The following is a 25,575-nucleotide window of genomic DNA, read 5'->3' on the forward strand; positions in this document are numbered from 1 at the left end:
TACATTCGTGCACCAAACAGCTTTTCTGCGCGGCCTGCAGCAAGGCAGAAGTTTGTATGAGAAACCAATCGATAACTTGGAAGTACAATAACCTGATCACTTACCAGAACGACCGATTTTGTGGCCGATCGGAGGACTTTCAGGTCAAAAAGTTCCTCATGCTTCTTCATGTCCTCAGGGAGAAGTAAACCCTTGGTCATGTTGAAGCCGAGCGAATGGTCCTTATTAGCGTAAACGGACTCCGCCTCCATTACTGCTCGACTTTGTATTTTAGCTTGGGTGACCAGATTGCAGCGCCAGTGGAATGGGTGGATCGCCTAAAAAGCCATTGTTCAGTCTGCTCTCCCTGTTCGGTCGATGGTAGCCCGGCCGAATCTTCGTCAACAAGGCGCTACTCGGCTTGCTCCTTTCTTGGCCTTTTTCATGACCAACCAGCAGCTGCCTCGCTGGCAAGAGCTAGCACGGGACCCTTTTGCACGGCAAGCCTAGATGTTTGGCCTCTTGTCATTTCAGCTGGCTATGAGTCACTTGGCTCCCCCGTGATCATAGACTTTATGGCTCAGATTTTGGCCATTTCTTGTTCTTCTGCCAATGGTACAAGTTTGATTGGCAGAAGGTTTGGGTCCAGCTCTGGAGAGGGGACACAAAGGAAGCCGATCACCCTACTCCTGCGCGGCGCTATGTAACGGTAACTCTGTTCGTAACCGAGCAATTTTTGAGGCTCTCACTCCTCGACTAGATACCGCAACACAATCTTTATGGCCTCTTGGTTTATGCGGGAGTAATCGTCAGCCAAGAGTTTATAGTCTGTAACAAGAAAGCAAGGGTTAGATCGGCAAAAACAAGAACAACTACAGAAGTAAAAACATGCTAAGGTGCTCACTAGCACTCCTAACATATTTTCTTATGTACCAGCCCGGTATGGGCACTTCAGTGTCATCGTAATTACCGGACACCTATAGGAAATCACCGTCGTTTGTCTCTTTATCCGAGTTAGCTTCGATAAGGTTTGATCGGCCTTTCCTAACTTTGAGATACCAACAAAACCCCCCTTTATTTTTGCTAAGTGTGTATTGATGGAATATCTCAATGGCCGAGATTCAGACCGAGTATCCTATTCAGCACGGCCACGCCGTTTATTATTTTGTATGTGTTGTTGGAGACTTGGGTCGGGCACAGCCTATTCTGCCTCAAAAATTCGCAGACTAAGGGTTGGACCGAGAAGCGTAGGCTGCCTTCCACAATGGATACCACCGTGAAAGGGCATTTGTCCAGTTCGCCCCAGGGAGTGTCTCCTTTCTTGGCCAGCTCTAAGTGGATGTTGTTTGGAATATTGTATTCTCTATGGAACTCGGTCATTGCCCCAAGCGAATCAACCATAAACCGGTACTTCAATATCTATCCCGGTTTTATTTAGTTAAGGAATTTTTATTATAGCTCGGTCAAAATTGGGTAATTGTTTGCTCGGTCTTTGAGCCTCACCGACAGTTATGCGGAGTGGGCCTAGTCGGTCCTAGTTTGTTCTGCATTATTAAAAAATAAGCCTAAGTATTAGCACGACATAACTTGCACGGCTCCTATGAGGAAGTTTTTTTAGCTCGGTCTGAGATTCTGGGCCATTTGACCGGTTGTGGTGTTGTATTTCGGTTCCTATCTCGGTTCGATCTTCCCACAGGGTGGACCTCGAACCAGTTCTAGCTTGGCTAAATCCTATTTTTAGATCTAAAAGTGGGTTTTTGATCGGTTCTACCTAGAGTTTTCAGTATTCATCCTAAATCCAAAACCACCTACAATAATCAAGGGAAATAAGGGGCAAGGAAGCCCCGTGGCTACTTAGGGCTTCCATTTGGCCTAATGCTTATAGATATTAATCCCACAAGAAGGGCATAGGCAATATTTGAACAGTTACGAAACAGGTGGGAATTAAGAACACGAAGAACATTAATGGAGAATATAAAAGAAAGTGAGAAAAACTTAAGGGTGTGGATGCCAAGCAGGACCCAGTCGACCACGACCCTTACTGAGGCCTTCGTGAGGAGAGAAATAGGTGGAAACGACTCGAAAAGCAACGACAACAGCGATGACAATAGTGACAGAAGTGATGAGGGTTTTTGAGCTTCTTGTGTGTATATATATAGTGGAAACTGAATAGGCGGAAACTTTTCAAATCTTTGGTATAATGTGGACAGCTATAAGAACGCACATAACCAGCCAGGGAAGGCCACGTGGCGTTGAAAAGATGGTTTGTCAGTACAGCTGATTGATCGATGACAAGACTACTAGCGTAATCCTCAATGACCGGCCAAATTGGATAGCTCGGCCGGAGTAGTAATCCCAATCACGCTTAGCTTGGATGGGATTAAGGGGCAATTGAGAGAGAGATTCGCGCCGAACAATTAGGCCGATCTACGTCAGCGTGGGATATGGCGTTGCGCCTTGCTAGGGCCAAGGACCATGAACCTGGTCGAACTGAACCAACGCGGCTGCCCTGGCCCATTAAGTTGGGCCGGGCAAGCCAACCGAGCTATGATTCGGCAAAAATGGATATTTACTTAAATTTGTGCTGATACGTTGGGCCGAACTACGAATAGTCTGGATTGAAGTGGGGCCGAGTAGTCCTACAAGGTAGCGGGACAAGGCCGAGATGCCAAACCGTGCATGCTACGACCAGTTGATCCCAATGGACTGGTTTATTGTAGCTCAGCCGTTCCAGTTTGTTGTGGTGTCTGTTTCTTCCAAGTGATAGCCTGGTAGTGTAAGCCACCTGGACTAATGGTAAAGCAGAGAAAATCCACTCCTAGTATGTGTCAATACCGTTTGGCGCTTCGACAAACACTGTTTGGAGGTTTTGGTCTCTACATGTGTAAGAAAGGTAGAGGGGAGCACAGCCGCCTGCTTACAGAATGACAGCAAAGGTAGTGCTCCCATAATCTCTAAGGCTGCATGGCCATCCTAGAAAAAGAAGAGAAGATAGACGTTAGAGGTAAGCGATCAGAAGGAATTTCAAACTCTCTCCCTCTAAAGTGCTCTCTCTATTCTTCTTCTTCTTCTCCAAGTGTGCTGACTTGATCGTCGGAGGTTTATCCAGTAGCACACCGCCGGGCAGCTCACCATCTTTTGGTTTTTAAGTCAGGCGACGTCACGTGAAGCTTGGATTCAAGGAGTACGGAGAACAAAGAATATTTCACCCCCGTACAATTGGCGCCGTCTGTGAGAAGTCTTTAACAAACAAACCTTGTTGGCCAAGCTTTTTCGACAATTTCCATGGCTAACAACGACGAAATGCTGATGTCCGTTGTCGACAGTATCACACCAGAGTCTGTCTGATGAAGAGATGGCCCTCCCACTATTCCGACTATAGCGAACCTGGAAACCTCTTCCAGAAGTGTGCCAGACAAACGCGCAAGGAGCACTAAACACTTCAAGAGTTTAGAGGGTCGCCGACAACGAGGAGAGTCATATGCTCCATGCTTGGAGCACAAACTCAGAGGCCAGGATGCCCTCATTTAGAAGATGGCAGCTGAAATGGAGACACTGAAACACCAAATCAAGGAGAAGGGTGTTGTTGGAGTGGGCAACCACAGCGAGTGCTCCCCGCCCCGTCGCTCTGACAGTCATCGCCGAGATGGGACGCCCTCTTTCTCTATCACAAGAAGCTTTGGAGTTGGAGACTCTGACCCACCAGTGGAGAGATCTCACACTCACGACTGCAGTTACCGTCCCTTACGTCCATGGACGACGTCGAGATACTCTTACTCTGCCCATTTGGGGGACCTGAGGGATGTATTGGAGGAGCGAGCTCGCTGTAGAGAGACCCAAAGATTGCCAGCGATGCAAAGGCTGAGTCCCCAAACCCGTTGCAGTGAGGAAGTGGCAATGCTAGTGCCTAGAATAATGGCCCCAGCACCAATGGGCAGAGAGCTAGCAAGATTTACCGCTACCCCACTGTCCCCAGAGATCGAGAGCATGCCACTCCCTACCGGATTCCATCAACCTAAGTTCACAGTGTACGATGGCAAAATGGATCAGTACATGCGCATGAATAATTACTCGCAAGTAATGGCTCCCCACCGGCGCAATGGTGCCTTGATGTGTCTCATATTCACAGCAAGTTTGGGAGAACTGGGCCTGAAGTGGTTTGAAAGACTCCCAGAGGAGAGCATCGAGGGGCAGCAACAACTAGCAGAGGGCTTTGTCACCAGATTCAAAACCAACATTCAAACACCGAAGGAGGTTGACCACCTCCTGAGTGTCAAGATGGAATCTGGAGGTTCTTTCAAGGCATACAATGCCAAGTATTGGGAAACTTACAATGATATCCTTGATTGCCCCACCATTCTTGCTATTGCAAAATACAAGCGAGGTCTCCCAGTCGGATATAGGCTGTAAGACTCGCTTATGATGGACTAACCCACAACCATGGAGTCCTTGATATAGCAGATCAACTAACATATCCAAGTGGAAGATGATGCCATCATCGCCACCGTAACCGCAACCGTTAAAGCAAATCCGATTGCGGCGAACGGAAGAGTGGCTGGGAAGGTTCACTCGGTGGGATAGGAGGACAACTGCCCTAATGACCGAGCTAGAGACCAACATTGCGGTTTAAACCGCAATGATAGAAACAAAAGTCACAGAAATGACTGAGCTAACGCTCTTCGTAGTGAAGAGGAAGATGCCAAGAGAAAATTGAAATCACGAACCGGCACCACCACTATCTTTAAGATCCCAATTTACCGCATCCTAAATGAGACCCAAGGTGAGCCCTACGTGCGTTGGCTGGCCAAATTGGGAGACACACAGAGGGGCTTCAACTCAAGGTATGGCTGCACCTTCCATGAAGAAAGGGGGTACCGAACGGAGGACTGTGTGCCGCTCAAACGACATTTGGAGGAGCTGGTGGCGGCTGGGTATCTGGACCAGTACATAGACAGGGCTATGAGGACCGCCCCACAAGGACAGGTTGAACCAAATGGCCTTGCTGTCCTGGATGCAGCACCCCGAGGGGTAATCAATGTCATTCACGGCATCATCGAACTAGCGCAAGTTTGTGAGCTGAGGGGGATAATCAAAAAGGCTGAGCACATGAGGGAAGTGCTCTCTGTTCAACCCAGCATGAAGAAAGGAAAGACCGAGGTAAAAGACCTCTTAACTTTTTCAAAGAAGGACTTGGAGAGAATTCAAACGCCACATAATGATGCTTTGGTGGTGACCCTTCGCATCAAGGACTTCAATACCAAAAGATGAAGTTGGAGGACAAAGACTTGGCTCGAACAATGTCCCCTTTGGTAGGCATCAACTCTTAACCCGAATGACCAATCAAAAAGATTATATTGCCAGTCAATCACGAAGCAAGTGGAATTTTGGGTGCTTAAGGTCCCATCAACCTACAACATAATCCTGGGAAAGGGCTGGTTGCACGTCATGTAGGTAGTAGCATCGACTTATCACCAAGTCCTGCGTTTTCCAGTGCTAGCAGGACAAGTAGAAGAGGTTTGGGGGGACCAAGTAATGGCAAAACAGTGCTTTGTCGCACTAAACGGCGGCCGAGCTACCGAAGGCTTTGTTCAAATCATAGAAGGACCAGAAAGGAAGGAAGCCCTGGAAGTCGTGGGAAGAAAAGTCGAAGAGAAATCGGCTGAAGATTTGGTGTAAGTTCGCGTTGATGAGAATGATCCAAATAAGTTCTTTCTTTTGGGATCATCTTTCTCCAATGCCAAGTGGCTCGATTATGTCAACTTTTTTGGTTTCCAACATTGAGGCCTTTGCGTGGACGCCTTACGATATGCCTGGTGTTGACCGTAGCTTTATTTTTCGCGAGTTGAATGTCTTTCCAAATGCACGACCGGTCTTCCAAAGAACGCGGCGCTCAACCTTGCACCATGCCGAGATAGTGGCAGAGGAGGTCAAGAACTTGTTGGAAGCTAGGGCGATGGAAGAAGTGCAGTACCCCAGATGGATCTCTAACACAGTGGTAGTTTTGAAGAAGAATAGTAAATGGCAGGTGTGGGTGGATTATAAGACAGTCAACCGTGCGTGCCCAAAGGACAGCTTCCCCCTCCCAAGAATAGACCAGTTGGTGTATCTAACCGCTAGCCATCAGAGGTTTAGCTTCTTGGATGCATATCGCGGCTACCACCAGATTACCATGTACAAACCAGACCGAGAGATCACTTTGTTCACCACTCCCAGAGGCTTGTACTGCTACAAGGTCATGCCGTTCGGCCTAAAAAATGCAAGGGAAACTTTTCAGAGGATGGTAACCAAAATATTCGTTCCTCTTTTTGGCCGCACTATTGAGGCATACATCGATCACATGATGGTGAAGAGCAAAGACAGGCCTCAACACCTTGATGACCTAGCAGAAATGTTTGCCAGACTCAAAGATCATAAGCTGCGTTTAAAAGCCTCTAAGTGTGCATTCAGAGTTGAAACCGGGAAATTTCTTGGTTTTTTGGACATAAACCGGGGAATCGAGGTTGACCCTTCCTAGCTCAAAGCAATACAAGAACTGGAGCGGCCAAACTCCACGAAGAGCATGCAACATCTCACTGGAATGGCAGTAATGCGGAACCGATTTATTAGTCAGTCTTCATATCATTGCTAGCCCTTCTTCAAAACTTTAAAGGCCAAGTTCTTTTGGGATGACGAGTGCGACCGTGCACTGGCAGATCTAAAAGTATACCTCTCCTCGGCCCCAATCTTGGTCACATGAAAACCGGGCGAAGAACTGTGTCTCTACTTGGCAGTTTCTCAACACACGGTGAGCACCGTCCGCATCTGCACTGAGGGAATCTAGCGCCTCCCCATCTTCTACATTAGCAAGATACAGCTCCCGGCCGAATCAAGATATCTACCGGCAGAAAAACTGGTTCTGTCTCTCATGATGGCTTCAAGAAAGCTGGCGCACTATTTCCATCCCCACACGATAGTCGTGCTAACTGAATTTCCGCTGAAGCTTCTCTTTGAAAAGGCAGATTTCACCTGCAGAAGTGGGCCGCGGAATTGGGGCAATACAATATCAAGTTCCAACTGCGTGCTACTATCAAAGCTCAAGCTCTTGCTGACTTCGTGGCGGAATTTGTCCCTGGGACACACCCACTTTACCCTGTTGATTTGGCCAGCGCAGACTTGGTGCAGTCCACGGCCCGGATAGCAGAAATAAGTGGTGGACAACAAGTAGGAGAACGACAAGAGAAAGCTGAGCGAGAAATTGAAGAACCAGCCAATTTACCAAAATACAAGCTCGACGGAGATGTTAATAGTGACCAGAATCAGCCAACCGGTACCTTGAAGCGGAGGAACTCTCCAAATCCCTCTGACTGTTAGAAGTTGTTCATTGGGGGGATGTGGAAAGTCTTCGTCGATTGGGCCTCCAATAGACATTGCGCCGGGCTAGGGGTCGGGTTGACGTCCTCGAATGGGCTGACCATTGAGCATGTGATCACACTCGGGTTCCTAGCATCCAACAATGAGGCGGAATATGAAGCCCTCCTCACTGGATTGAAGAGCGCTTTGAGAATGAAGGCATCAGAACTTCTGGTATTCAGCGACTCCAAACTGGTTGTCAATTAGGTCACTGGGGAATATGTGGCCAAGAATGAAATGATGGCTAAGTATCAAGCGGTGGTACACGCAGAACTCAAAAAGTTTTCCGTAATAAGAATGGAACAAATTAACCGCGAAAAAAATAATGCAGCCGACGAATTGGCCGGCCTAGCATCTATGCAAATGAGTTTTCCCAATCCTTTGATGATAGACTTATTACCTTGACTGAGCATTGAGGAACCAGAGGTGCCTAAAGTACTCTGCGCCGACTTGGGCCATCCTGGATGGATCCTATTATCACCTTCCTGAAGGATCGAATTCTACCCACTGAAAAGTAAGAGGCCAACAAGATAAGGGCCAAGTCAGAGTGGCTTTGGCTGTCTCCATCTAGCACCTTGTACAAGAAATCTTTCACTGGGCCATACCTGAAGTGTGTCCACCCAAACAAGGTTGAAGCTTTCCTCTTTGAGATTCATGAAGGCATCAGCAGAAGTCATATTGGGGGCAGATCTTTGGCTTACCAAGCAATTTTCCATGGGTTATTGGTGGCAGTGCATGCAAGCTCACGCGTAGAAATATGTTCGCAAATGCGAAAAATGTCAGAAATTCACGAACCAGATTCACCAATCGGCCAAAGAGTTGCCCCCCCTTACAAGTCCTTGGCCATCTGCGCTTTGGGGGCTAGACATTATAGGACCTCTTCCAGTAGCTCCAGGCAACCGCAAATTTTTCATCATTGCTACCGACTACTTCACCGAATGGATGGAGACCAAGCCATTGGCCACCATCAAGGAAAAAGATGTTAAAAAATTTGTCTGGAAGAATGTCGGCACCCACTTCGACATCCCAAAAGCTCTTATTTCGGATAATGGCACTCAGTTCGACGGAAAACTCTTTCGTGGGTTTTGCGAGGTGTTAAATATTGAGTTCTACAATTGTACACCGGTCTACCCCCAATCAAATGGTCAATCCGAAGCTACAAACAAAGCCATCTTGGACGGGCTAAAGAAGCGATTGGAGAAGGCCAAAGGGAAGTGGGCTGAGGAACTTCCCAATGTGCTCTAGGCATACCGCACTACACTAAGGTGCTCAACCAGGGAAACTCCATTTGCCTTGGCTTACGGCATGGAGGCAATCATACCATTGGAGATTGGTATGCAAACCATCCAATCTGAAAGTTTCCAACTAGACTTGAATAATGAAGTTATAGCCCTAGAGCTTCACCTTGCCGAAAAAAAAAAGGGAACAGGCTCTAATCCACATATCAACTTACCAGCAAGAGCTCTCCAAGAAACACAACAAGACCCTACATCCTAAGCTATTCAAAGCCAGAGATTGGGTCTCGAGGAAGGTAATGGGCAACACAGTGATCCCTGGCAAGGGAACATTATAAGCAAATTGAAAGGGGCCATACAAGATAACTGGCCATGCAGGCAAAAGGGCATACCACCTGGAAGACTTAGATAGAAAATCTATCCCCAGACCATGGAATGCAGCCAATCTTAAGATATTTTACTTTTGAAATGTAATCTTTTCTACTTCTTTGCTTCTTGTAACTTGGACTTTTGGCATTGGGTGTAATCTGTAACATGTAGTAGAAGATGACCCATTCTTTCTCTTATGTTCGCGTTTCTACATGGAAATGTTATAAAGGCATTAAGTTGCTATGAGTACCAGGGGCAAGTGTTCAAAACTGGGATAACTTTTGCAGAATGAGCAGTTATCCGGTTATGGGCTGATTTTGCTTGTTGAACCGAGCTGAACTTGCTCAACCGCCCAATAGTTGGTGTTTTTCCCAACTTGTATTTTAGCCGAGCCAATTTCGTTCATAATTATCCGAGCTGATTTTTGCCCGGCTTTGTGAAGTTGATTTTGCTTATCATTGACCAAGTTGATTTTGGCCCACCGATTGAAGAGCAGATTTTACTCATAATTACCGGAGTTGTTTCTTGGTTTCCGATGAAGAGCAGATTTTGCGCATTACATCGAGGAGATTTTGTTCATCATTGACCGAGCTAATTTTGACTCGCTAATTGAAAAGCAGATTTCGCTCATGATTACCCGAGCTACTTCTTGCTGGCCGATGTAGAGCTGATTTTGCTCACTCACCGAACTGATTTCGCCCGACCGCACAAACATAATCAATTTCCCCCAACTTATATTGTAACCGTGTTGACATTGCTCGCCCGCTTAAAATGTTGGTGTGTTTACTGAGATGACCTTGCTCGGGCTACCAAACAATTGGTGTTGTGTTCAACTAATATTTTAAACCATGATGAGTTTGCTCGTTAAACTGAGACCATTACGATCAGAATGCACTGAGAAGATTTTATCTCGGCCAAATCGAAGAAAATGACAACCACAGGGCAAATAAAAATTTGCATACATGGCAAGGAAAAAGTTCACTTTTCATTCATGATAAAGCCTGATTACAAAAGTGGGCCTCGTAGCCAGCTACATCAATTCAAAAAAAAGAAAAAAAAAAGGGGACAAACACAATCCTAGCTACGCCTTAGTCAATATCTACAGCTTCCTCCAGGTTGCCCACCACCTCTTCTGCCAGATTTTGTGCGGTTTCAGTGCCAAAGTCTGTTCCCCGTTCGGCGGTTAAAGGCTCAGCTCACTGCTCAGCGCCGCCTCTTCCGATATGGCTGGCAGTGAGGTCTTATCGATTGGCTGTAGAGTTGGCTCATCGACCACGCTGGCCTCCTTAGCATCGTCTATCAACTTCTACTGCACGGCGGTAGCATATGCCTGCATATAGGAGGGAATGAAGGCAGGTAGGGAGTTATTGAACACCTCGGACTCCAGCACCTGTCCGAGTCTTTCCACAGCCACTTTCCAGCTGTACTAAAAAAATGTCTTTGGCGCCACCACCTACCGCCCGTACACACTTTCTCCCTCGGTGTATCCCCGATCTTTGGTGTCGTCCACTTCTTTTTTTAGCTTGGCCCTATGGATGGGGCGGAGCTTGGGTAGCTCGACCCGATATCTCTCATTTTTGGCCGGCATGGCCTTATCCTTCTCCTCCTTGGCCTTCGCCAACTCCTCAGCCAGGAGATCACGCTCGGTTAACACTACCCCGTGTGCAGTCGTCAGCTTCTCCAGCTCGGTCGTCTTGGATTTGTTGTCAGCGATAGCCTCCCTCAAACTCCACAGCACAGAAATCATACGTTCGTGCTCTAAATAATTTTTTTGCACGGCTTGCAGCAAGGCATAAGTTAGTACAAGAAACCGTTCGATAACTTGGAAGTGCAATAACTCGATCACTTGCCAGAACGACTGATTTTGCGGCCGACCGGAGGACTTTCAGGTCGAAAATTTCCTCATGCTTCTTCATGTCCTCAGGGAGAAGCAAACCCTTGGCTATGTTGAAGCCGAGCGAATGGTACTTATCCGCATAAATGGAGTCCGCCTCTGTCACTGCTCAGCCTTTGTATTTTAGCTCGGGTGACCAGACTGCCAGGGCAATGGAATGGTCGGATCGCTTGAAAAGTGGTTGTTCAGTCTGCTCTGCCTGTTCAGTCGATGGTAGCTCGGCCGAATCTTCGTCAACAAGGTGCTGCTCAACTTGCTCCTTTCTTGGCCTTTTTCTCGACCGACCAGCAGTTGCCTCACTGGCAAGAGCTAGCACAGGCCCCTTTTGCACGACAGGCCTAGATGTTTGGCCTCCTGTCGTTTCAGTCGGCTATGAGTCGCTTGGCTACCCCATGATCATATTCAATCTTCCCACAAGGAGGACCACAAGGGAGGACCTTGAACCAGTTCTAGCTCGGCTAAATCCTATTTTTAAATCTAAAAGTGGGTTTTTGATCGGTTCTACCTAGAGTTTTTAGTATTCATCCCAAATCTAGAACCACCTACAGTAATCAAGGGAATTAAGGGGCAAGGAAGCCCCGTTGCTACTTAGGGCTTCAATTTGGCCTAATGCTCACAGATATTAATCCCACAAGAGGGGCATAAGCAATTGTGGAGATGTGGTTTGGAAATACTCTAGGGATCCTGTAGGATGCTCTTGATCCTCTGCTAGTCACCTGAAAAGGAATGAACACTTCAGTTGAGGGTATCAGAATTAGCACTCCGACGGATAAGTCAGTGTATACTCTCTTGGTTGCTTGTATCTCAAGTTAATCTTATTTGTTCTAACATAACTTTTCTTAGCTGATGCTCTTTTTATTTATAGTCGCCCTTGATATTGATGATTGGGCCCACCTTTTGACCAACGAATAATTGCTTACTCGCCTATTCCGTCCTACCTATTCCTACTCGGCCCAGTTTACAGCTGATTCTACGGCCGATTTGGTTATTCGACCTCTGTATCCCTCACGGATAGAGCCATACAATACATAATTTGATTTCTTTCTTTAAACTAAATCGGCTTCCCTACGTAAAATTCGGCTCACACAATTGCCCCCCAAACATCCTATTAATGTCAGTTATTCGACATGTTTGGTCTTGGACTTGGAGGGTCAAAAAATACGGCAGCTTCCCTTATTCCAACGCAAGCGTCAGAATGCCTACTCTTTTTAGGAATTGTTATAATCTCCCACCCCGTCGTACGATTCATTCGTTTAATACAATTTGAAACCGTGTTGTCTCTTCATTTGTATACCTTTTTCAATACATAAGGCTTCTCGTTGCCTGTTAGTTCACATTCCTCGTTTCATGTCCTCTGCAACTTCTTTCCGTTCTTCCTTGTCCTTATTTCTTGTAAGTTTTCCTCTCTTCCGTTTCGACTCCCATTTCCTTGTTTGTTTTCTGTTTAGAGTGTCCACTTTACTGGTTATGATGGTGAAACATTTGAAAACCCTTCTTTCTATGGATCGTGTCTCTGGTTTTCGTCACCATTTTTCCATTCCTGACGACGTCCATCTATTACTCTTGGCAGAGAGCATAGTTGACTTGGAAAAGACTGATGAGAGTACAATCGCCTTTCCTCTCCTATCAATCGTTGAGGGCGGAGTCCGTTTCCCCCTTCATCCACTTTTGAGGGCTTTCCTTCTCCCTTAGGGTTTAATCCCTTCTCAGCCGAACCTAAATTTTTACCGAATAATAATGGGAATTGTATAACTAAACTGACACCTTAGGCTTAACCTTGGAATCCTTGTTATTCGGCATTATTATGCCTTAGCCAAATCCTCTGGCCAGCAGGGGCACTACTTCCTCAGGGCAAAGGACCAAGGACACCGACCATCATTTGGTGACTATGCTTGCCAGCTCTGGCAAGCATGTTGATGATGTCATGGTCGTTGTCCGCGGCAACTGGGACTTCGCCGAGGGCGAAGATCACCTAGATCTAGTGCCCAAGTGAAGAGGCAAACTAGGTGGCCGTTTAACCCCCCATGAGTTTTTATTAAGTATTTGCCTGGTTCAAATTCTACGTATTTACCATTTTATTTGTGCAAGAAACGATTTGAAAAAAGTTCTCATCTCGACCGACGACGCTATACTTGCGCAGATCATAACCGCACTCCAGTTTGTTGGCCATCCAAATCTCCAGAAGCAAGGGAGGGCGGCCCACATTCTTCTGAGACACGAGCCGACTTACACTACTTTTTCGGCTGCAAATAACATTATGATTCTGAGGGGTGAACAGTACCTTACAGCGCTTATTTTTCTGAGCTTCAACAACCTTAGGCAGATTGGTCTTGATGCATCAGATTCAGAGCCAGTGGATGAACAAGCAGCCGAAGGAGTTGCTGAGCAGCCGAATCAACCCTCCTTGGACAGATACAACGGACTAGAAGAGGAGGTTAACGCGGCACTAAATTTGGCTTTTGAAAAAGCCAGCCTCAATCCTACATCAACTTCTGGCCGAGCGGACATGTCCTTTAAAGATATTTTCACCGACTTAGGGGACCTACCTGGCTCATATCCTGACAACATGGTTGGTGAGTCGTTTACTCAAATCACCAAGCAAAAAAATGTAGAGAGGATGGCTACCCGTAGGAAAGCCGAAGCTGAGCGAACTGAACCTCCACCCCCTCCACCCGATGCTAGGGCAGAATCTCCTCCACCTACTCCTGTTAAGGAGACGGTTCAGACTGATATGGCCGAAACAGAGCTTGTTGTCGATCAACAGGAGGGCCAAGTGACGGAGCACAGGGAGAAAAAACGTCTGACCAAACACGAAGCCGATTATTCAGAAAACCTAGTGGATAAATGGCCACGAATGGAAGAATCGGACCTAGTTGTGCCGTTTATAATACAACCAAGGATAAAGAATGTGACAGTTGCTTCTGATGCATCAGCTGTAAAAGATGCCGCAGTGGCCTTGAGCTTGGCCTCCTCCATTTCTCTGCCGGTTGACAGAGCAACCTTTAGGGCAAAGCCTGATCTGCTGTCCATCGCATTGGCCGCTTAATCGGCGATATTGGTACATGATCCTTGTTTATAATTTTGCAAGGCTAAACAAAAGAAAAAAAAAAATTTATCTGCTAACTTCCTGATTCCTTGTTTTGTAGGCAGCAGGAAGGATAGCTGAGATTGGCCGTCACTAACATGATGCTATCGAACAAATCGGCTTTCTCACAACCGAGGTGGAAAATGAAAAGGGTAAGGCAGCAGAGGCCTCTCTCAGAGCCGAGTCTGAGGCCATGAAAGCTGCAGAAGAAAGAGTGAGGGCCAATGACGAAGCAGATAAGGCTAAGACTACGGACCAACAGAGATTCGCCGTCGAGGAAAGGGTGAATGCAAGCGAAGAAGCACTCAAGTTGGCCAACGAGATGATTGCCAAACTGAAGGCCGATTTGGAGGAGTCGAAGGGGGTGATGGCAAAGGTCGAATCCGAGATTTCCAAGTCATTCCAAGCTGGCAAGGATGCGGCCTTGGAGAACTATGTAGAGGAAGTGCCTAAGTTCGAGAATAGGGGGTTCAAACACAGCTGGCTCAAAGCCTTAGCTGCTACTAACGTGGTATCGAAGCAGCCGATTCCGTATGAGTAGGTAGACGTTAAGCCGCTGGAGTCTGACCCCAAAGACTAACCTAGGTTCAAAGTATTTTTCATTTTGTTTTGGTATTGTGTGTATGTAGGTTTTGTTAGATTTTTGACTATTTATTTTTGTGAGAAGCTAACGTAGGGTAGTTTTCATTTGTAAAATGACTTATGTTTATACTCAGTTTATGAATAAAAATTGCCTTTGCCTTTCTGCCTGAAGAATGTTCTTGTTAACGGCTAAATAAGATGCCAAAACATGAAATGAGATGAATGGAACAAACTACTGAATTAATCTAGTGCTAAAATAACTACATAGCACTGCGACTTAATTGAATAGATTAGTGAATATGCCCTTGCCCCAGCAAAATTGATGAACAGTACCGCCGAACAACGGCAGTTCAGGGATTGGCTTGGGCACAGTAACATTTCGGCACATAGCTCTGATATTTAGGCCGAATATATTAATGAATATGCCCTTGCCCCAGCAAATTGATGAATAATACCGCTGAACAACGACAGTTCAGGGATTGGCTGGGGCACAATAACATTTCGGCCGATAGCTCTAATATTTAGGCCGAACAGATTAATGAATCTGCCCTTGCCCCAGCAAATTAATGAACAGGACCGCCAAACAACAGCAATTCAGGGTTTGGCTGGGGCATCGTAACATTTTGGCGCATAGCTCTGATATTTAGGCCGAATAGATTAATGAATCTGCCCTTGCCCTAGCAAATTGATGAACAGGACCGCCGAACAACGGCTGTTCAGGGATTGACTAGAGCACACATAGCTCTGATATTTAGGCCGAATAGATTAATGAATCTATCCTTGCCCCACCATATTGATGAATAGGACCGCCGAACAACGGCAGTTCAGGGATTGGGTAGGGCACGCATAGCTCTGATATTTAGGCCGAATAGATTAATGAATCTACACTTGCCCCAACAAATTGATGAATAGGACCACCGATCAACGGCAGTTCAGGGATTGGCTGGGGCACGTATAGCTCTGATATTTAGGCCGAATAGATTAATGAATCTGCCTTTGACCCAGCAAATTAATGAACGGGACCACCGAACAACGGCAATTCAAGGATTGGCTGGGGCACAGTAACATTTCAATGCATAGCTCTGATATTTAGGCTGAATATATTAGTGAATCTGTCCTTGTTCCAGCAAATTAATGAACAAGACTGCCGATTAACATCAGTTCGTGGCGCAGAGCATTGAAGGGAACACTTTGGGAATGCTACACCCGCGATTAATAAGAAATGTGGGGGCTGCATTCATTTAGGGTCCATATTGGTGTCCAAATTTGGCAGATCACAGGAGGGAGAAGTCCAGTGGGTTTGAACTAGATGTCTAGAAGACTAATCTTCAACAGCAAAGGAGGGGGTAAGACACTGTCTGAGCTGGATTCAGTGATAAACCGAGGTGGCGAACCGTTGCGAATAGGAAGTAGGACGTCGGGGGAGCGCGAAAGGCGCCATTCTTCGTGTCGTCAAAGCAGGTCACCTAGGAAGGAAAGGCAACAACGGGGGAACTCCCCTCGCTTGCGAAGTGAGACCAGTGAGGCACCATGCCCGTTGAGCTTTTCAGTCTTCGTAGGGAACAAACCGATGACAAAGGCGAATTCAATCATCCGCAATCCAAACGTGGCGGTTGAATTCGCCCGACAGATTTTTCCACCACAAGTCCAGCAGTCGATGGTTGGATAACCTGATTTTGAAGTTTTTCAGGAGGGCATCCATGTAGCGGTGAAAGAGCTATATATTTTATATGAAATAGGGATGCGTCTCCGTGCTACGCGACGGGAGATTGAGCAGAAAGATGAGCACATTCGAAACTTCGAGGCGCACGTAGAGAGAGCCAGGCGAGAACTAAAACAGGCAAAAGCTACCGAAAATCATTCGGTAAGTCAAGGTAACCTGATTATAGAGGAAAGGGTGACCCAACGGTTGCTAAACTAGGCCATTGCCGACCAAGATACGGCGAGCATGTTCGCTAAAGAAGTGATAAGGACGAAGGCCTATAACGATGGATTTTTTGACAGTCGGAAGATTGGTATAGAGAAGATGGAGGAAAAGCTGGCCGAGGAGGTCTGCCGATGCAAATATCGTGGATTCAAGCATGGGTGGACCAAGGCTCTACAAGCAGCGGGCATTGATTCGGCGTCGCCTCTATATCGGAGTTATGATTTGCCATTTGCGGCTTTTGAAGCCAAGAAGACGGACGATGAGGACGGTGCCGAATAATATTTTTCTCTTAAATTTATTTATTTATTTATTTTTACACATGTATTGAATGAAACAGATCAAAGATATGCATGACCTATTACAAATTTAATGCGAATTATGTATTTTCGATCTATTGAATGAAACATCTAATTTTGAATGTCTCTATATTGTTTCAATTATTGTTCGTAAATTAAGTCATGACCATCGATTACTGTTAATCGCGTTTGCGGCGGCCAACTGCGATGTCGACAAAAGGGCTCCGAATTTAGAGGCTTTTATTTTGGCCAATCGTGATATCTACGAAGGGCGCTCCTAATCCGGAGGCTTATTCGACCCAAACGTATCATTCACGGATTGGGCTTCGAATTCAGAGGCTATTATCTTGGCCATTCGTGATATCCACGAAGGGTGCTCAAAATCTGGAGGCTTATTCAGCCCAAACGTCTTATTCACGGATGTGGCTCTGAATTTGGAGGCTTTTGTTTTAGCCAATCGTGGTGTCCATGAAGGGCGCATCGAATCCAGAGGCTTCTTCGGCCTAAACGTGTCATTCACGGATGGGGCTCCAAATTCGGAGTCTTTTATTTTGGCCAATCGTCATATCCACGAAGGGCGCTCCGAATTCGAAGGCTTATTCGGCCTAAACGTGTCATTCACGGATGGGGCTCCGAATTCGGAGGCTTTTATTTTGGCTAATCGTAGTATTCACGACAGGCGCTCTAAATCCAGAGGTTTCTTCGGCCCAAACGTGTCATTCACGGATGGGGCTCCAAATTCGGAGGCTTTTATTTTAGCCAATCGCGGTATCCACAAAGGGTGCTCCGAATGCGGAGTCTTTTGATTTATCAAACTAAATTTCACATAGCGAGAAAATAAGAAGCCTTGCATTGTAAAAATGACAGTTGTAAACAGCGAACATTCAAAACAAGTTATCATGCCCCACAAGTCTGGTTAATGATAAAATTTACACAAATGCGTGGAATTCCAAGGACGTGCAAGACTTCTCCCAGACATGTCTTCGAGCTGATATGCCCCTGTGTCGGCGATTGACTCAACCTGATAGGGGTCGTCCCAATTGGGACCTAGCTTTCCGTCGGCGGGGCTTCTAGTAGCGGGAAGAACTTTCTTTCGGACCAATTCCGCGGGTATATAACATCGCAGCTGCACGAGTTGATTATATGATTTAGCGAGTTGCTGCTGATACTGCGCCATAGATGCGAGGGCACGGTCTCGGCATTCCTCAATTAGAGTCAAATGCAATGCTAACACCATGTCATTACGGCCCATGTCAAAGACCTTCATTTTCAGAGTGGGTAAGCCAATCTCTAGGAGGATAATAGCCTGGGTTCTAAAGCATAAGGCGAATGTCGTTTCCCTAGTGGACCGCCTTGGTGTAGTGCGATGAGCCCACAACACACAGGGGAGCTCTTCGACCCACCTGCCTTTAGCTTTCTCCAGCCGTTTCTTGATGTCGTCCAAAATGGCTTTGTTGGAGGCTTCGGCTTTACCATAGCTCTGTGGATAAGCCGGGGTGGAGAAATAGGGTCGAATACCATACGTGTTGCATAACTCTCGGTAGACATCACAATCAAACTGGGTGCCGTTGTCTGAAATGAGTGCTCTTGGAATGTCGAATCGTGTTATGATATTTTTTTCATACAAAACGTCTAACATCAATATCTCGAATATGTGTTAGTGCCTCCGCTTTGACCCATTTTGTGAAGTAATCTAGCACGACAATCAAGAATCGCTTGTTCCTTGGGGCCCGTGGTAATGGTCCAATGATATCAAGTCCATATTGAGCGAACGGCCAAGGACTGGTGATAGAGCTTAACTCCTCAGCAGGCAAATGAGTTAAAGGGGAAAACTTCTGGCATTGTTCACATTTCTTGACGTAACACTCAGTATCAGCTCTTATGGTCGCCAATAGTACCCCTGTGTTACAACTTGATGGGCCAAAGAACGCTCGCCAGAATGGGCACCACAACTGCTGTAATACCCCTGTTCTATAGCATGCTAATTGGTCCTTAATATGAGTATGATGATGTGTTTAATATGATTTTATTTGCTATTTTGTGAATATATGTGATTTCGAAGTTCTATCTGTTCGCCGTAGGAATATCTGTTTGAATAACCTGCTTTGGAAATTAAATTGGAGGCCTTATCGGCCATAGAACCCGAAATTGATTACGCCATTGTGATTGGCATAATTTTTAGAACCTACGGTGAAATTTAATTGAAAATTTATTCGGGCCAGATTAAATTGATGAATTAGAACCCAACTACTTTATTACTATCATATTGGCCTTAGTGGGTTTTGTTGTAAAGGCTTTATACACTCAAACTTCCCTCTTTAGTTTATTTTGACTGAATCTAACTCAAGAGAAGGAGGAGGGGGTCGGCTAGAGAGAGAGAAAGAGGAGAGTTGGGTGTTTGGCTCAAATTGTGAAGAATAGAGGGATTAAACTTAAGAAATTGCCATAATTAGAAGAATTGAGCCTCTAGGTAAGCTCTGATCTTTGAATTCATGAGACTTGACTTGTGATTTTGTGAATTAAAGATTAGTTGGTGATCAAGAACAAGAGTTGTGCTATAATTGATGAATTTGAAGCTAATGTGCACATGCATGTGTAGGATCACCATGATTTTGCATAATCAAGCATGTTTTTGTTGTGTTCCATGAGAATGATCACCATTTGTGTTATCTAAGTTGAGAATGTGGCTAATTCATCACATGCATGTACAATTTATGAAGATGGGAGCTTTGAATGCATGAATGTGTGTTGGAGTTGAGTTTAGTGCCAATTTGGGACATGTATGTGGTTAATTCATGAAATTGGGCTCCATGATGTTGTGTTTTGGTGTTTATATCATGTTAGTGCAAATATATGTGAAGTTGAAGCCATATGATGCAGGAAATGAGGTTGGAAGGTCGAATTGGAGCTCAAGAACTCAATCTGGAAAACCCAGATTTTTTATGTCCGCTCGAGCGGGTGAAGTGCCGCTCGAGCGGGAAAATCGTGCTCCCAACACTTTTTGCAGACATGGTTCCCGCTCGAGCGGGGAAGTTGACACTCGAGCGAGGAGCTATGTAGACAGGCCATCCGCTCGAGCGGCAGAGTTCACGCTCGAGCGTGATTTTGATGTAACCAGTATTTTTGCAGGCCGTAAGGATCTGCTCGAGCGGGGAAGTCCACGCTCGAGCTGGGACCTTATTTTCTGAAATTCTGAAATTGCATTATGTGTTCTGTTTTCCGTCCTCTTTCACTTGTAAGCACTCTTAGGCATGCATTGAGCATTGTAAATGAGTTAACGAGATAAGAATAAAGCCTAAAGAGGAATATGTGAAGTAAAGAACGGATTGAATTGTTAGTGGCCCTTTTGTGTTCATTAAATGTGTAGGGTCAAGCTCCAGGGCAAATCCATAAGCCGATCACTGTAAGTAATATCGATATTTGAAAGCTTAGCAATGTTCAACTGTTTATTCCCTTATAAGCTTTATGAGTTGCTAATTGGGATTGTGGACAGAAGTCTGACATGAACGAATGAATGGACTGAAGGTTGTTTCAATATGAATAAATGGACCTAAGGTCGTTTTGATAGAAATAAATGGACCTAAGGTCGTTTTGACATAAATGAGTGGGCCAAAGGCCGTTTTGACACGAATGTATGGGCCGAAGGCCGTTTTGATGTAAACGAATGGACCGAAGGTCGTTTTGACAGAAATAAATGGACCGAAGGTCATTTTGATAGAAATGAGTGGACCGAAGGTCGTTTGGACATGTATGAATGGACCTAAGGTCGTTTTGACATGAATGAGTGGGCCGAAGGCCATTTTGGCATGAATGTATGGGCCGAAGGTCGTTTTGACGTAAACGAACGGGCCGAAGGCCATTTTGATAGAAATGAATGGGCCGAAGGCCGTTTTGACATGAATGGAAATCTGAATGGGCCAAAGGCTAGAATGTTTGGAACTATAGTCACTTGATTTGAATTTCATATAGTTATATATCTGTTAAATAGAAGTATGAATTGGGCCCAAGGCCGTTCGGAACGTGTTGTACTACATTGTTATGTAACTTCTGTATTTGATTTGATATTATTCACTGGGCTTTCGCTGACGCTCATTCATGTGTTTGTAGGTGAGCCAAGAGAAGTCCAGACCCAGCCTCAGTGAAGTCTATATGGAACAACTAAGGTTTTGAGAGAGTCAGCCCTTATGTCTCACGCACGAGACCCGTCTTCGCCCTTTTGTTATGTATTTACATTTTGTCAGGTTGGTGAAGTTTTGAATACGTCTGTATATGGCTTTCATGGGTTGACTTAGTTTGGATGATCCTGTCTGTATAGAATCTTATGTCATTACACTTTCTGTTGTGAGTTATTAACATATGTACATATGGAATGTTAAGGTGTGCATATAAGCACGGCTCTATGGACAAAGTTTTAAATTTGCTTCCGTTTGGCCCCTTTTACTCTGATGAGTCTTGTCTTATTTGGTTTGAGGCCGTAGGTAATCTCGTGATTACTGGCCGGTTATGGCCTTAACCCATAGGGGCGGGTTCGGGTCGTGACAACTACCTTCATGTATTTCAATCAAGAGTTCCTCGACTTTATCCAGATGAACGCATTCTAGGTGTGGGCCAGAGACGGATTTTTGTAGAGCTTTCCTTGTGGATCTAAGTAATATCGCAGGGGAAAGGGGCCGTACAAGATAACTGGCCTTGCAGGCAAAAGGGCATACCACCTGGAAGACTTAGATAGCAAATCTATCCCCAGACCATGGAATGTAGCCAATCTTAAGATATTTTACTTTTGAAATGTAATCTTTTCTACTTCTTCGCTTACTGTAACTTGGCCTATTGGCATTGGGTGTAATCTGTAACATGTAGTAGAAGATGACCCCTTCTTTCTCTTATGTTCGTGTTTCTACACGGAAATGTTACAAAGACATTAAGTTGCTATGAGTACCAGGGGCAAGTGTTCAAAACCAGGATAACTTTTGCAGAATGAGCGATTATCCGGGTATGGGCTGATTTTGCTTGTTGAACTGAGCTGAACTTGCTCAACCACCTAACAGTTGGTGTTTTACCCAACTTGTATTTGAGCCGAGCCAATTTTGTTCATAATTATCCGAGCTGATTTTTGCTCGGCTTTGTGAAGTTGATTTTGCTCATCATTGATAGAGTCGATTTTGGCTCGCCGATTGAAGAGCAGATTTTGCTCATTATTACCCGAGCTGTTTCTTGATTTCCAATCTGTTTGAAACTCAACAGTAATAAACCTGTCCAGAAAATCTGAACAGGTATGAAAACTGTCGAACAGATGCAGTTCAACAGATCTGCTCACAGTTGAACCTGCGAACTGTAGTTTGAATCTGTTCAAATCTAGGTAGATTTGAATCTGTCTAGGTTACAACAGATCCGAAAATTTGTTTGAACGGTTTGATCTGTTTGAAAAATTGGACTGAAGAAGTAAAAAATGGATAGAAAAATTAAATTCATAAATGAATTAATTTCGATAAGTTTTTTGGAAAAAGTTCAAATAAATTTTCTCCAAAAAATTAATATTAGAACCGACCCGACCCAGGCACGGCTCGACCGGGCGAGCGGCGGCGGCGCGCGTGTGTGGTGGTTTGGGCTAAGGTTCATTTTGTCCATAACTCTTTCCTTCTACAAACTTGGGGTTCCCCTTGGGGCCCAACCGAAGTGTTGTAATCTAGAGCTTATATACTCAATAAAGCTCTCTTAAAGTTTCAATGTGGGACAACTCATTTCAAGGAAACCCATATTTAATTCTTTAAATGTCCATTCCATGAACCCGAAAATGATGTCAAGTTCTCATTCACTCATAAATGGTTTTGACGAACCGTGTTCACTGTGTGACTTGTTATGCGGCAAGGAATACGTTACTTTTTCGGAACCACCCTAAAAGACGTTTAGGGCTCACTCAAAATTGGGCTCAAAGTTAGCCCAATAAGCTTATAAACCATTATTTCCAACATATTTTAGGGAAGTTCATTGAATTAAAGCATATACCTTAACCGGCGGTTCGCTTCCAAGTTCCTTTAGATCTTCAAATTTCATCATCTGGTTATCATCACAAATTCAAAGTCAGCACTTTCTAGCAGTTCCACTGTCCAACAGTATTATTTGGTGTTTTTAAGATGATAACAAGGAATTCATTTTATAAAAAGAAAAAATCACCACTGGATTATGCACTTTGAATCATTTTAAGGATAGCAATATATTACAATCTGGTTGATTTTATTCCATGGAAAGTTTTTCAAGTAGCTCATTGGTAAATATATTATGTAAACATATTGGAAGATTTTCCTAGATGTCAATTCTGAATCCTCATAAATAAAAAACAGAAAGTAAAGAATAAAATAAAATAAAATAAAAATCAATGAACTGTCAATGTAACTTCTTAAAATATTATGAAAGAGAAAAAAAAATAAGGCAACAAACTGTAGACAGTTGAAAAGAGGGAAAACATGGTACAAGGAATTACCTCAGCATAGACGAACCCTTTCTCAAAATTAGTATGAATAGTCCCAGCAACCTGAGGAGCCTTTGTCTGCCGTTGAATTTCCCAACATTTCACCTGTAAAAAAAAAATAAATAAATAAGAAGAAGAAGAAAAGGAAGAAGAAGAAGTTAAAACAGTCACAATCATTTAGTTATAAAATCATGAAAACAGTGTGTTAAGTCAGTAATAATTGGAAAGACATATCCATGCAAGTGCAAGAAGCATTATCAGTATAAAAAAAAATCCCAGACCACATATGGTGCATTTGTCAAAAATAAGTCACCCAAGATAGATAATGGATACATGGGCAAGTAGAGAAAAGTTATACAAGGACAACTACGATTGTGATTGGATCAGGAATTTGAATAGGGATTTGCAAAATGAAACGAAAAGAGAAGGGAGAAATGAAGGAAAAAAAGAAGAAGAAGAAGAAGAAGAAGAAGAAGAAGAAACTAATATTTCATTCACTTTTCTTTCCCTTCCTAATGCATGATCGACTAGAGTTGATTTAGACAGTTACAACTTAGCACTCTCTCTATACTCTCTTTTCTTTTATTATAAAGTGAAAACAAAAGGTTAATATTTATATAACAAAAATAGCAAAAACAAAATTATAATTTTGATCGTACATCGAACTTGAAGATGATTAATGAAAAAAAAAACACAATTGCCCCTATAAGAAATTGATTCTGTTTTGCACATCCATACGTCCATCTATATGTGTGTGTGCATAGATCGGATAGTTTTAATAATATTTAGCATCACAATTTTCTCAACATGAATTCCAATGATAATCACTAGTAAGGAAAGAAAAAACAGAAAATTTGAAAAACAAATAAAGCAAGTATATTTAGAATGTCACTTCTCTGCCACGTTCTAACCAATTTAAGGGTACAATGATGATTGAAAATTATAAACCAACGGATAATTATTTTCATCTTGTGAATTTAATCTGTAAGGCTTCAAGAAATGGCCCATCACTATCCCACTTGTTCTTTGTTGATGATTTGATCCTTTTGGCTTAAGCTACTCCACCTAATTGTGAAATCATTATGGATACCCTCTCTGAGTTCTGTGATGTGTCTAGTCAGAAAGTTAATCTTCTTAAATCCAAAATCTTTGTTTCCCCTAATGTTCCTAGAAACCTTGCCAAAGCTCTTAGCTTTCAAAGTGGCATTCCCCTAACTCATAACCTTGGCAAATATCTTAGCTCCCTCTTACTTCATCAATGGGTCACCAAAAACCAGTTCACTGAAATCCTCGATAAGATGAAAGCCAGACTCTCAGGTTGGAAAGTTAGAACACTTGGTTTAGCTAGTAGAGCAACCCTCATTCAAGTTGTGACTTCTGTCATACCCACTTATACCTTGCAAACCATGGAACTCCCTAGAAAACTTTGTGATGACATTGACAGAATTAATAGAAATTTCTTGTGGGGTGACACTGACACCTAAAAAAAAGTTCATTTGGTTAATTGGGACAATGTGTGCCAGAGTAAGGCTGAGGGTGGCCTTGGTATCAGAAAAGCTGGAGATCAAAATACTACCCTTCTAACCAAACTTGGATGGAAAATTTTGAGTGACAAAGAAAAACTTAAGTGTAAAGTTCTTCACACCAAGTATTTGAAACATCATACTCTTTGCGCTTGGCCTATGAAAAAGAAGTCTTCTTATTATTGGAGAAGCATTTGTAAGATCAGACACATCCTTAGAAAGGGTGTCAAATGGATAGTTGGGGATGGGAAAAACATATCCCTGTGGAATGATTTGTGATGTGGCTCTCAACCTCTCTCTCAACAGAATAATATCTATCATGGTGACGACTTTGTTAAGGTCAGTTTCATTTTAGATGAAGAAAGCAATTGGGACACTGCTACTCTATCCACTCGTGTTACCCACCAAGATCTCAATGTGATTCTCAAACTCTATAGGACCAGATATGTTACTTTCACTGATACACGTGCTTTGGCCTCTTCTAATTCTGATAACTTTACTTCAGTCTCTACTTTTCATTTCATTACTCACTCTAAGCTAGGTAACAGGGACTAGATATGGATCTGGAGAATTCAAATCCCCCAAAAGCTGAAATTTTTCCTCTGGCTGATATTAAAGGATAGATTGTTGACAAACCAGTTAAGACTGGTAAGACAGTTAGCTCCAACTGATGACTGTCTGTAGACGTCCCCGAATGTCCCGGGAAGGAAATCCCGTTCTGTTCATTTGGGCTCACTACAGTTCAGACTCAATGTCACGGTCTTGTATCTAATCTCGCAAAGTGCAATACAAGACCGATGAATCACCAACGAGTCCAAATCCGGCAAATC

At 44.1% G+C, this 25,575-nt stretch overlaps 1 protein-coding gene across 1 annotated transcript; it reads left to right on the plus strand.

The window, feature by feature from the left end:
• The first annotated feature begins 3,513 nt into the window (after positions 1-3,513).
• LOC114313433 (uncharacterized) lies at positions 3,514-5,247 on the plus strand. The gene is made up of 2 exons (XM_028259819.2): positions 3,514-4,385; positions 4,665-5,247. Exons 1-2 carry the CDS (start codon positions 3,514-3,516, stop codon positions 5,245-5,247), a joined length of 1,455 nt encoding a protein of 484 aa, XP_028115620.2.
• The last annotated feature ends 20,328 nt before the right edge of the window (positions 5,248-25,575 follow it).

The sequence above is a fragment of the Camellia sinensis genome, chromosome 9, assembly GCF_055761805.1.
Source record: "Camellia sinensis isolate YWXY chromosome 9, ASM5576180v1, whole genome shotgun sequence".
In the NCBI taxonomy this organism is placed as follows: Eukaryota; Viridiplantae; Streptophyta; class Magnoliopsida; order Ericales; family Theaceae; genus Camellia; species Camellia sinensis.

Coding starts and splice junctions, on each gene's coding strand:
- LOC114313433 (XM_028259819.2), top strand. CDS start 3,514: ATGGCAGCTGAAATGGAGACACTGAAACACCAAATCAAGGAGAAGGGT. Junction 4,386..4,664: donor CTCCCAGTCGGATATAGGCT/GTAAGACTCGCT, acceptor CGCTCTTCGTAG/TGAAGAGGAAGATGCCAAGA.